At 40.9% G+C, this 13,018-nt stretch overlaps 1 protein-coding gene across 3 annotated transcripts in view; it reads right to left on the bottom strand.

Annotated features, from left to right (window-relative positions):
- Window positions 1–4,331: 4,331 nt before the first annotated feature.
- Window positions 4,332–13,018, bottom strand: part of LOC147026096 (double C2-like domain-containing protein beta) — an 88,226-nt gene continuing 79,539 nt past the window's right edge. For all 3 annotated transcript variants that reach the window (XM_085881150.1, XM_085881151.1, XM_085881149.1), the window contains one exon: window positions 4,332–8,615. In XM_085881150.1, the coding sequence (XP_085737276.1) occupies window positions 8,553–8,615 (63 nt within the window). In that variant the 3' untranslated portion in view covers window positions 4,332–8,552. The remainder of the gene's footprint in view (window positions 8,616–13,018) is intronic.

Raw genomic sequence — 13,018 nt, 5'->3', positions numbered from 1 at the left:
TAAGTTACCTCGCGTCTTGATTTATTTCCATTATAACTGTTTGATTTTCTGTTTATTAAATCATTATCTATTTAATTTGCTGGCGTCCATGTATCTGTTGTGGGTTCGAGATAAAAAAACCCTTGTGCTGTGCATCCATCTACTCCATCCTTGTAGCTGTTTTTTTTCCACGCACGCGTGTGCCATAATCTCTGAGAATCTCAGCTGTAAGCCTCCAAGGGAAATCGTTTGGTCATCCATCCAAGTTGGGGCAAACCATATGGATACGACATCATATCCAGTAATACTTCTCGAGGCAACAGAAAAATGTACAAAAGTATACAGAAGGAACACAAACTACAACTACGACAGCAACAACCAGATCAGAACTCGGTAGAGCGTATCCCTCCATCAGGATGAACAGTTTATGTTTTTTTTATCACACTGATAGGCCAGATCTGCATCTGGACCTTCACCAAAATCTAATTGGCTTGTTCTTGTCACCTTCCCAGCTCATCCTGCTCGTTTTGTTAAAATCCGTCCAAAACAATTTGAAATATGCTATATTAGGTGGGTCAATTTATGAAAAAACAAACAAACACCCTAACCCTCAACAAATTCTAACAAAAGGTTTTTTCAGTGTTTTTCTTACCTATACTACTGGGTGTTTTAAACGACAGAAAAAAAGTCTACCAAAATCTGACCACTGGAAGTAGGTTAAAACTGGGTCAGTTCCAAGAAGGCTGCCACTGACCCTGAAAATCATGTCGGCGGCTGTAACTTCCTTATTATTCGATGCAGAACAACATTTTTTTTTGGTATCAAACCTCATGGTTTTAAGGGTGAAGGTATTCATTGATGCCAATGGATTTATGACTTGGTTCGTCAAATCCATAAATCCAAAATGGTGCCCAATACTCCCAAATGATTTGATATAGGACGGTGGTTTTTGCTTCATTGTTTTCTTTATTAAATATTACTTATTTTGACCTTCTTTCAGCATTATTTTCTTGAATATTGAATGTTTTTGTTTCTGTCATCATGTCTGAGTTCAACACTGCCATGCCGGAGTTCAATGATCTCACATACACCGCAAGTGAACAACACAATGATTCAACTGACACCAGAATTGAAAGAGATGCATCAGACCTTTCAAAGATAAGCACAAGGATGATTTCATGTTCACCTTTCTCCTCTGACCCCTCATTGAAAAATATCATCAATATGGTATGGTGGCGAAAGAAGACATCAATGTGCATGAATATGAATCCGTTGGAAGGAACATCATCGACAGAATGACTGGACAGCCTGTAATTTCCTTCTCTTTCAAGAGGAAAGACAAGACAAGCCAAGACCCTGGGAAATTCATCTGCTGTCAAGGTTGCTCCTGACAGATCCATTGATCCTGGCCTGCTGTTCCAGCGATTCCTTGTAGTGTCCAGGACAGGATATCTGTCTCTAGAACAGGTGATGAAATATGAGCTGAGTCCATACCCGTCACCCCTTTTTGAGGACACAAAAATCTTGAGGAAAGGCCGACACGCCTCAACAAGCCCAAACCATCGATGACCATTGTAACAAGATACCATCAAGTGAAGCGACATCAGATGCTATCCCGAAGACTGAAAGATATGTCCTTGACAGAGGCTCCTTACTACACTAGCTGAAGTGGAGGAGGGAAGGTACCCATGGTAAAATAGTCAAAGCATATGCTGACTTTACAAGTAAGCACTATGGGCAGCAACTGCTGTGTTTGACGGGTATGGGGCAGATCCCTCGTTAAAGGATAATGCACACCAGAGACAGGAAAAAAAAACCCCATCAATTATCCGGTTGTGAACTTCATCAGTGAAATCAAAGTTTGAAGGGAAGCAGGAAGAATTCCTTTCAAAGGGAATTAGCAAGCAACAACTTATCAGCTGAATAAGCGATGAACTGAGGAGGGGGAGGGGGGGTTGTATGGTCATTCAGGCAGAAGGGGTCGCTGATGTGGACATCGCTAAAGCCGCAGTTATCACTGCATATGCACATCCCACCACGCTGATTGGAGAGGACACTGAGTTGTTAATTCTTCCTCTCCATTACGCCACAGCAGATGGCAAACCACTGTATTTTAGATCGGACAGGCAGTCAAGAGGTATTCCAAAAGTGTACATCAATTGCATAAAGCGTGTTCTTGGCAGTGAGTAGTGTACACAATTATTTCTTCATGCTTTCACAGAATGCAATTCAACGTCCCGTTTTTATCGTGCTGGAAAGAAATCGGCCTTCCAAAAACTCGTAAAAGGTGATCCACTCCTCCAATCCTGTTCAAATGCATTCACTTTAGGAGGCAAGAGCCGCACTGACATAGAAAACCTCGGCAGCCAAGCGATGGCTGTTATATTTGGTGGAAAAAGTACATGTTCTCTGGCAGCATTGCGTTATGATATACTCACAAAGGAAGTCGGCTCTGCAAAATCATTTGGTATGTCTGATCGTCTTTCCCAAACTGAGTCTTCCACCAAATTCCAATATCTCAGGGTGTACTCTCAGACCATGACATTGATGGGGATGGATAGTGATACTCATCCTTTGAACTGGGGTTGGAGACTTGAAGACAATCAACTTATACCCATAATGTCTGATATGAATGCTACACCTGACGCTCTATTGAAAATGGCACATTGCAATTGTGCAACTGGTTGTAATACCCCCCCGTAGCAGTTGCAAAAGATATGGGCTTCCATGTACTTCTGCATGTGGATCATGCCAACTTACATCCTGTGACAATTCACACAACCAGCTTTCAGAGGAACAGAGGAACCGGATCCGGATAATCACCAAAATCGAATCGATTTGTCCTTGTCATATACCCAACCTGTCCAAGTTTTTTTTCCGAATCGATCCATAACTTTTTGAGATATCCTGTTCACAGACAGACGGACAAGTAGACAAAGGTGAAAATATAACGACAAATGAATGACGTGTTATAATAGATCCATTTTTGTCATGTTTCACTTTGGTTGTTATCTCCATTTGCGGGTTTCAGGAGGTGGGAGGAAGTTATCCCAGAACTCAAAATCTCCACCTCCTATTTTTTTGGTAAAGGATCATGATTCATAAACCAAACTGTGAAACTTTGTTCTCATAGCCTCATTCCAAGGACACTTTTCAAAATCCTCACCAAACTTCTAACAGCCTCCACTTGTAGCTTGTTTGTGGTGATATTCTCCAGAATGATATTTAAGTACTCAGTAAGGGTTTTCTTTATCATTCCTGTAGCTCTGACTATCACCGGTACAATTTCAGCTTTCTTCCATTTCCACATCCTCTTGAACTCATTCTTCAAATCCTGGTATTTGGTCATTTTTAACCTCCGCCATCGAAGATGGACAGAGGTTACTGTTTTCACCCCTGTCTGTTTGTTTGTTTGTTTGCTTGTTTGTAAACAGTATTACCGAAAAACTCTGACGGATTTTGACGAAACTTGGTGGGGGGGTTAGGTATGGACCAAGGACCATGCCATTAGATTTTGGACTTGGTCCAAAGTCCAATATGGCCGCTATGGTGGCCATTTTGAAAAAATATTTGATTTTTTTTTTTTTTGCATTTCTACATGTTTTCAGTGATTTCCAACCCCAAAAAAGGAAAAAGATTAGAAAATTTTGCAACTTTTTTTTCAACAAAATTTCGATTTTTTTTTTTTTTTTTTTTTTTTGCATTTCTACATGTTATAAGTAATTTCCAACAAAAAACATGCCAAAATTATAATTGCGGCTGATTTTGGAACTTCAGGTGGATATACCCACGTAAAATCAATTTCTGTCTCAAGGAATCTAGTTATGACTAATGAATCGAGTATATAAAAGGGAAAGTTGCAAACTATAACTCTGTGAGCACTGTTGACGTCAAATTGAATGAATAGGATATCAGGTTCACTTGAGTGATCTAGTAAGCAGTATTGGCGGCGGAGATTTTGCACTCTACAGAGTGCTCCCCCTCTAGTCCTTATTCATTGTGTTGACCCAGATAGACATGCAATACTTGCAGTCTTTTGATTAAACAGGTATGCACACCGAGTGTTTGCAACATTTTAATGCCTTTAATCCAGTTCATTTAGAAAACAGGGTTGAAAAGGTGACTAAAAGCAGTTTATTGTGCTTTGAGCAACAGGTTATAATGAAAACAACTTTTCCCCAAATTAAAAGGACTGTAAATGCTACTTTAATGAGGAACTAATTTCAGCACAATACTTTGTAAAGGGAAACATTGAGGGTACAAAGCAGGTTTAATGGGAGTGGGAGGACATTGAGTGCACAGCAAGTGAAATGTGAAAAGATAATTTAATGAAAGTGAAAACACAAACTCAGTATCGCTTCAGTGGTTTTAATCAGCCTTCACATAAAATATTTTATTCACCTGTCTGTGGGAAATAAATAAATAAATTGTAAAACAAGTACTGCATATTGACTTAAGCCTGAAATGGTTTTCTGTCTCACAAGAAACTTAAATTCACTTGTGCAGTAGGGAAGCAATTATGATGGGGTTTGTGGGGGAGTTAGAGGGAAGACGAGAGGGGATATGAGCAAAAAGGAGAGGGACTTAGGGTAGAGGGAGGAGAGAGGGGAATAGTGGCAAAGAGGAGGCTGGGTAGAGATCGGAAAGGGAAGAGGTTGAGGGGGAAATGGGGTGAAAGAAAGAGCGAAGAGGCAGAGTACAGAATGACAGGGAAGAGTTTTTGAGGAGGAGGTGGAAGAAAAATGTGGAATGGGAGGGAAGGGGTTGGGGTGGGGGGGACTACAAAGAAGCAGAAATAAAAGGAACTTTGGGGGAGAGGTAGAGAGGCCTTGGTGGGTAAAACAGGAGTAGCAGTTTGAGAAACCTTTCAGGTCACGGGGCATGTTTAATATCCTTTGATATGACAGCACATATCCACAACAATTGAACAAATAATAATCAACAAACTCAGATCACTTTTAATACCATCGTTTCAATTTTTACAAATACTCACTAATTCACCTTATGGTAAAGGAACATGTATTTTGAAATGATCAAAAGTTTATTTTCAACACAATTAAAACGTATGATATGAACTTATTACGTTTTACAATATGTAACACATGAGCCATTACTTTTATAACCTGTTTATCCCACTGATCACATGGTTCACTCGCTCGTTCACATGGCTCAATCCCTTTGCACACGCACACGCACACGCGCACGCACACGCACACGCGCACGCACACGCACACGCGCACACACACTCATGTACACACACACTCATGCGCACACACACTCATGCGCACACACACACACACACACACACACACACACACACTGCATTGGAATGACAGCTGTCACCTAGTGCTTTGAGAGGGCTAAAGGAAAAATATGAATGTAAAGGTCAGAGCAAGAGAAACGAGCCACACGTGATAAATATATACTGTGAGTGAGAGGTATGAAGGAGTGATTGGGCATGAGAAGAATGAAGAAAGGGTAAAGTTACATCTCGCTGTGAGCTGAAGGACCTTTTGAGTCTCAGACAGAGGTTTCAATGTTGAGAATAAGCTTAGGATTTGAGTGGGTCAAAGGTGTGTGTGTGTGTGTGTGTGTGTGTGTGTGTGTGTGTGTGTGTGTGTGTGTGTGTGTGTGTGTGTGTGTGTGTGTGTGTGTGTGTGTGTGTGTGTGTGTGCGTGTGTGTTTGGTTGTTATCTCCTTGTTCCCAGAGTTTGGTTCTGAGGGATATTTTGAGGATCGTCACTGAGCCGCAGACAGTTTCCAACTGTAGTTTGTTGTAGTAATATTCCCAGGGATGGTTTTTAGATCTCGGTGAGACTTCTTCATTCCCTTTTCTCCGATTATCACTGATACAATTTTGATGCTCTTCAGCTTCCAGGATCTTTTGACTTCATTTTCTGAGATTTTGGTATTTGCTCATTTTCTTGATTTCTGAGTTGTTTCAGCCAAAATGCTGGGTACAGAGACCTCATTTAGCAATCCAGGTTTTTCTTTTTGTACCCAAGTACTATATCCGGTAGCAATGCTTTGTTTTCTTTGTTCATGCTTGATGGGATCATTGGGTCCTTTGCGAGCATTAATTCCTTGTTTTCAATTCTTGGTTTTGGTTCATGCTTCCATGAGTTTTCTGGGACTGGGATATTGAAGTTTTTGTCGATTTACCAGTGGATAACTCCACATACCTTGGTGTGCCTTTGTGTGTACAGCTGTTCTGATATGAGTTTTTCACATCCGGATAGGAGGTGACTAAGCCTGCTGTTGGCTTAACGGTTAAGGTAGCTGGTTTAAGATCTTAGGGTGTTGAGTTTGAGTCCATGTCATGTTGTTGAAATAACACCAGGTGGGTTGAATCAGCCTGTCATCCTTCCAAGGTCAGAAAAATGAGTACCAGCTTACAAAACAACAACAGGAGGTGGTTCGTACTTTCTGTTTCTACTTTGCAGAACCTACACCTGTCTGATTGACTCAGACTTGCCATCTTCTTAAAGCCACCTGCGATAGTGTCCTTGGTCTTGGGCACAGTACAGTATTATGATTTGTTCTTCATCACAGTTCAGCTGACCTCGTCTTTGCCATTGCAGTGATCCTTTTTTGTCAATGCCCAAACTGTCCAACTCTTTTCTTCTTTTTTTAATACCTTCCTGCTCTTTTATCATTTTCCCAGTTGTCAGTGTACATTTGTTGCCATTTCGTTTTATATTTTTCTTTCGTCTTTTTGCAATCGTTGGGGCTGTATTAGTTGATGTTGCAGTTTCATGTGTGACATCTTCTATTTGCACCTGTTTTTAGAAATCTATTGAAAGGTGAGATAGGGATACTTTTCTTGACTTGATGTCTTGGTGTTTTCATACAAATTGGGTTTGTTAGTCAGTCAATTTTTCCAAGTACTCAGCCAATCTTATGGTTGTCACTCTGTGCACTTGGTTGAGTTCCACCAGGCCGCTACCTCCTTCGCGTCTCGGCAGGTATATTCTCGGGATTCACCGATTTTTGTAGGACATTTTGTGGATGGTGAGGAGTTTGCTTGTTTTGATGTCTAGTTTTTTTTAATTTATTTTTGTGGCTAGTTTACTATTATGCAGCTGTACTAGATTACTGGTATTGCGAGTTGGTTTATGGCTTTGATTTTGTTGCTTGGGGAGAGGTATGTTTTCAGGATCAGCCTCGTTCTGTGCAGGTATTCTTTGGTAATTGTTTTGCGCATTTGTTTGTGACATATTTTGTGGCCCTCTTCTACTCCGAGTACTTGTATGATGCTTGTTTTCTAGTTCCTGTATTATTGTATCTCAGTCTATATTAAAGTTCTCCATTTTTGTTGGTCTCCCTTCTATGAATGTGCACTTGGCACACTTATTTCAGCCAAATTCCATTTGAATGTCGTCAGAGTACTGTTTCACTAATTTCAGTTGGTGTACCAATTTTTCATCATTCGGTGCAAAGAGTTTTAGATCATTCATGTATCGTGGATGTGTCACCTTTCCTGTCTCGTTGGACAGTCTCTTTTTGGATGGTATGGTGTCTCCATGCCCTTGCTCATTAATGAGGTTGCTCAGTGGGTCCAGGGCCAGGCAAACCAGGAGGGGCAAAAGACTGTCTTCCTGGAATATCCCACGTCATATCTTCACGCCTGGTATTTCGATCTTTCCTTCCGAGTGCTGTAATATCAATGTGGTGTTTCATAGGTCCATTGCTTTCTCAATCAGTTTGATTATTTGGGGGTTGGTCTTGTACTATTGCATGCATTGTATCATCCGTGAATGTGGAACAGCATCAAAAACTTTTTTAAAAGTCTCTCTCGGCTATGGACAATTTAGTTATTCTCGTTTTACAGTTTTCAAGTATGGCATCGTTTCGTAGTCAGTGGTATATTGTTCCATAGCATCCTCTCTTGCATTCATTATTTTCTACCTCTCGGCCTCCTTGTTGTGTTAGGTGGTGGTAAATAATTTCTGTGATGATTCCCGTTAAAATTTTGTATGTTGTTGGTAGGCATGTTATTGGCCGATATTTTTGAGGTAGTAGGTTTTCTTCAGATTTTGGGATGAGGAAGGTCTTACCTGATGTGGGCCATCAATCCATTTCCTGTTCCTCTTGGATAAGTTCATTGAATTGCTCAAGCACAGTGAACGTGGAGAGCATCCATTTGCTTTCACTGAAAGTTTGGAATCCCATCTAGGCCAAGGCTTTTGAAGTTTGGCATTTTTTGCGAGTTGTCTCATTTTTTCTTTATCAATATTATTGGGGGCATTTCCTTGAGACGTCACTTCTTCTCTTCCAAGTTTTGGATCCATTCCGCCTCCTTATTGTGTTTTTTATATCTTCATAAATTCTGTGTTTGTGTGTATGTGTGTATGTAATTCAGTGAATCATGAACAAAATCTGGTCCTCATTGAGAGGGGAAGTGAAGGCATGTTGGAGAGTTTTTCTGTATGAAAAAGGCAACAAGTATGGAAGAATGTAGAAGAGTTAATTCACTGTGAGACGAGAGCTGTGCAGAGTGATTGGAGAGCTGGTGAGGGCAAGAGGAGAGCTCGTAAGGGGATGCCATCTCTCCACGCCCATACCTGGCTGCCTCAAGCAGTCCAGCCAATGATTGCGTGCTTCACCCTGGGTACCCATACCCAGAACCACTCCACCTAAAAACAACAGTCAATATTTTAGCCTTGGTTTACTGAATTATCTCACATTAATTATGGGAAATGTTCATTTTAGAGAGTTCAAAGTATAATATTAAAAAAAACAAAAGATGTAGGCAATTGTTGCACAGGGAATATGTATATAATTAACATAATTTCGTTAATTCTGTGAATTGATTCTCCTGCCCCCCACTCCACAACATGATTCCCTCAAACTTACTCCATTGGTTATGACAATTTTTGAAATGATGTCCTCAACCAGGCTGGAGGAAAATTATTTTATAGGCTTGCTGCTTAATGATGTAGTATTTGGTGCTTCTTTGGGAAGTGGGAAAGAGATGTAAGGAGAGATGAAAGAAAAATTAAGGATAGCCAAGGATGTCGGAATGAGTTAGGGATAAAGTGAAGATTATACATCATGTGAGGGAAGACAGTGAGAGATGACGATTTCGATATTTGTCAGAAGGACTGGGGCACTAGGCAATTAGAATGAGTTGCTGTCAGTTGTGACCAAATAAATAACACGATGGAAGAAATTGTCCGTCTATAAATCTACTGATGTGGAGGAAATTGTCCATCAAGGAAATTGTCCAGAGACAAATGTACTGATGACTGATATTATTGTACTTGGTGAAAGATAGACTCACATGTCAAAGAAAAGCATTTGGAGAAATTGTAATATGAGGTACAGTAACCTGGTTATATTTTGAATGATGTACGAGGAATATAAAAAGAGGAATGTGTGTAATCAAGTCCATATTTGCGACTCGTTGCTGATACTTGTGACGATGCTGGAAGTTTGTTCATTTACGCCTGAAAGTCTGTCTGTGTTGGTCATGGAACTTGTTAGTTACACTTTGAACTCATCAATCAATGGATTGGAGAGGAAGTAGTACTTTGAAAAAGATCAAATGGGAGATGGCAAGCTCACCGCACTGATTGACAAATAAAGAAAGAAGAGCTTTTTATTTAGAAAAAAAAAAAGAGACAAGAAGTCATCTACTTATGAAATTCACATATATGGTGTAACCCAGTGATCTTCACCACTTTTTGGAGGGGGGGGGCACTTTTGCCGATTAAAGACATCGGTGTGAGAGCTGCCACATCGCCGACAAGACTCCGTTAAGGCTGCTATTAGGCCCCATCCCCACGTCATCTTCTTTGTTGTAGTTAACTGGGATGGAAGCATAATTGTTTGTTTACTGCCATCCAATGATTTAGTAATGTTACTTTTACACTTCGCATTGGAACACTCATTTGAAACCATTGGGTTCATTTGATAGCATTTATGGAAGATTATGATGGGGGTATTTTCACATTTGCGTATTATCGACTGCACATCAAGGACCCACACTTGAGGCCACCAGGGGCCGCCAGTGGCTCGCGGGCCATGTATTGAAGAACAGAGGGTTAGATTAACATTTTGATGGTGTTTTTTCACATTTCTGTATTATCAGCCGCACGTCAGGGGCCGCACTTTCGGCGACCGGGGCCCACGCAATGAAGAACAGAGGAGTATCCCCACCTTTCGTCCCTCTATACCGCATAAATGCCACTTCCCCTTTTTTCTCCACTCCTACCAGACTCACCCATCCTGATTGTTCTCTTCTATTTTCTCCGTCTTTGCTCAATTCAAATTGTTACAATCGTTAAACTTTCCGACAGTGCGTACCTAATAAATACACACTTCACACAAAAGTGCATTTGTAAGGGGGACAAGAACTGAGAAAGTAGTTTCTACAATAAGCTTGGATACAAGAATGTTATTGATTTTGATTAATTGGTTATTGATTATGCCGGTGACCTGATTGGTTTCACAAGGGGGTCGAATTTTATCTGAACACTCATCCAGGTGAGGCAAGAGCCAGTAAGAGCACACACTCAGGTGTTGTGGAGCACAACATCCTTCAGATGGCTGTCACGTCTGCAATTGTGCAGGCGTAAAAATATTCATCGGCACTGAGAATTGTTCACAAAGATGTCTTTTAAACAAACAGAAAAATATATATGGTAATGTCCTGTAGATGTAGAAGCGAAAGTTAAGTGAATAACAAGTCGACGCGCTCCATAAAGCTTGATAGGTTCGCTACATAAAGTATATAAAGATGAGTCAATTGCAAGAATTCCTCCAATGTGAACACAACACAGGCATGACGGGCCAAATTCAGCTGTTTGCCGAATCGGAACGTCCTTGTAAAAAACATAATAATTTTAAAAATCAAAAAACATTTCTACACCAATAACTCATGAAATTGATGGTCTGGAGCACAAAGCAGAGGAATCACTGTATAGTGAAGAAAAATGATGCAACCAGGAAGTAAATGAAATCTGTTTGAACAAGAACACTGGTTGGTTACACTAAGTGAACAAGGAAGAAAGAAGAAGGAAAAGGTTACATTGATAGATCACCTTTGAAAGACTTGCAATATTGAGGAATCAGTATAGCATCAAGGATGAGAGTGCAGAGGTAATGGTCAATCCTACATCAGGACTAATGGTCAATCCTATATAAGGCGTCCAAGAAAGAAATGAAAATATCTGCAAGGAAAGGCAGATTGTCGATGATGTGAGACTTTCTACCGCTGCGTACAGGGCTAAATGGAAAAATTGATGAAAGAATCATTAATTTAGGACGAGATTATTTCGCAAAGAAATCAGTTAGTAGAAGCAGCCAATGTGCATTGCATTTCAATATTTGATGGGATTGTGGGGAAGAGATCCAAAAACAGTTCCTTTAAAAAGTCTCGTGCTTACAGACCAGAAATTGGGGCATTTATTCGGACAATGCAGGAAGCCTTTTTCGACACCACCAGGATATTAAGCGCTGTATTCCACACAAGCAATATCCGTCGCTGTCCCTGATGCATTGGCATGTGATAATGGACCATGCTGTGCTTCTGTAGAACCTGGCACCTACCTGAAGCTCACATCGCAAATGTAACATTTTTTGCAATGTCCTGCTGGGACAGGTGCGAGCGATTATGGGGTGTACTGCCAATCAACGCTCGCTCTTGCATATTTTCAATGGAACCATCCCTGTTGGAAACGTGCTTTGCGGTCCAGCTGGATTTCCATTACAACAGGGGCCGAGCGGAAAGTTATTCGCAGTCAAAACTCATAGCACCATCGCATTGAAATTCGATGGGATCTCCTTTGAAAAAAAAAAACGTCAATTGTTCTTAAATACATCATTCCCAATCCAACAATTCATCAACCTGGTTTCCATATTGCAAGCAGCATGTGGACAACCCTCAATGGCATAAGGACTGGACATGGCTGATGTGGGCCACCTGATGCACAAGTGACACCTCAAAACCTCACCTACCTGCAACGGCAGAAACCCTGACCAAGCCATGAAACGCATCATAACATCATACCGCCGACACAAGTTTCAGGGTGATATCTTGGAGTTAAACTCTTTCTCCAGCAGGGAATTGGACTGGCCAGGGGACTTACAACTAAAACTGTGACGATAGCTTCTGCTCAGCCATGTGAAATATGAAGAAGAATTGTTCTTGAGATTGAGGTTCTTGCACAGAAAGCAATAAACGATTCTTGAAATGACGTAATCTGCTCCAGAATGCAAGTTAAGGATGGTTACCTAAAACGGCTCACAAGGCTTCTAAAACGAGCCAAAAATACTTGGAAAAAGTACCTGAGAGAAAGGGCTGTGCATCTGTGCAACAAAAGACTTGGAGAAGTCCCTCATCACATATTTCTCTGTTTACTACCAGCTGATCCTAAGAGGTGGTTATTTTGAGTGAGCTCGACTCAGAATAGATATTGCCGCAGCCTCGTCAGAGAGAATTACAAACAGCATCAGGAAACCATGATTGTGGATTGAGTACGCATCGGCGTCCCTTCCCCCAGAAATCATTGCAGTAAACATGGTGTCACAGCAATAGGTTTGCGGTCCATTAAGCCGATTTTTGGCACTGGATAAAATAAAATTATGATTAAAACATTTTTATATTATCTGCTGTTCCCCATTGCTAATCCTGGCCTGTGTGGCCTGCAGGCATTAAGGGCCTTTCTGTATAATGTTGTATTTATTTATTTATTTATTTATCTTACAGTGGTCTTAGGCTCATGGAGGAAGACTTGTACATATATTACATCCAGGTCAGACATTGGTGGACATCAGTGCACTTTTCCATGAATCACAAGGATATTAGTAGACAGTGGACAAGCACATGTAGTGCACCGCATACGGGGTTTAAACCTGGTTCTGAGCATCGCCAGGGGTTCAGATGGGAACAGGGCAACTGGATTTGTTTTACAAAACTAAAATTCCAAAGCAGTCGACAAGGGAATCTGAGGAGACGAATAACCAAACATTTCATGCACAATGAGCCTGTGAAGACATCTATCGATTTGTATTTCCAGCTCCGCCGTGCAATCCG

This window comes from Eptatretus burgeri, chromosome 5 (assembly GCF_056783735.1).
Source record: "Eptatretus burgeri isolate ZD-2024b chromosome 5, Ebu_testis_v1, whole genome shotgun sequence".
NCBI classification, from domain to species: Eukaryota; Metazoa; Chordata; class Myxini; order Myxiniformes; family Myxinidae; genus Eptatretus; species Eptatretus burgeri.
This window is presented reverse-complemented; position numbering and strand designations above follow the sequence as displayed.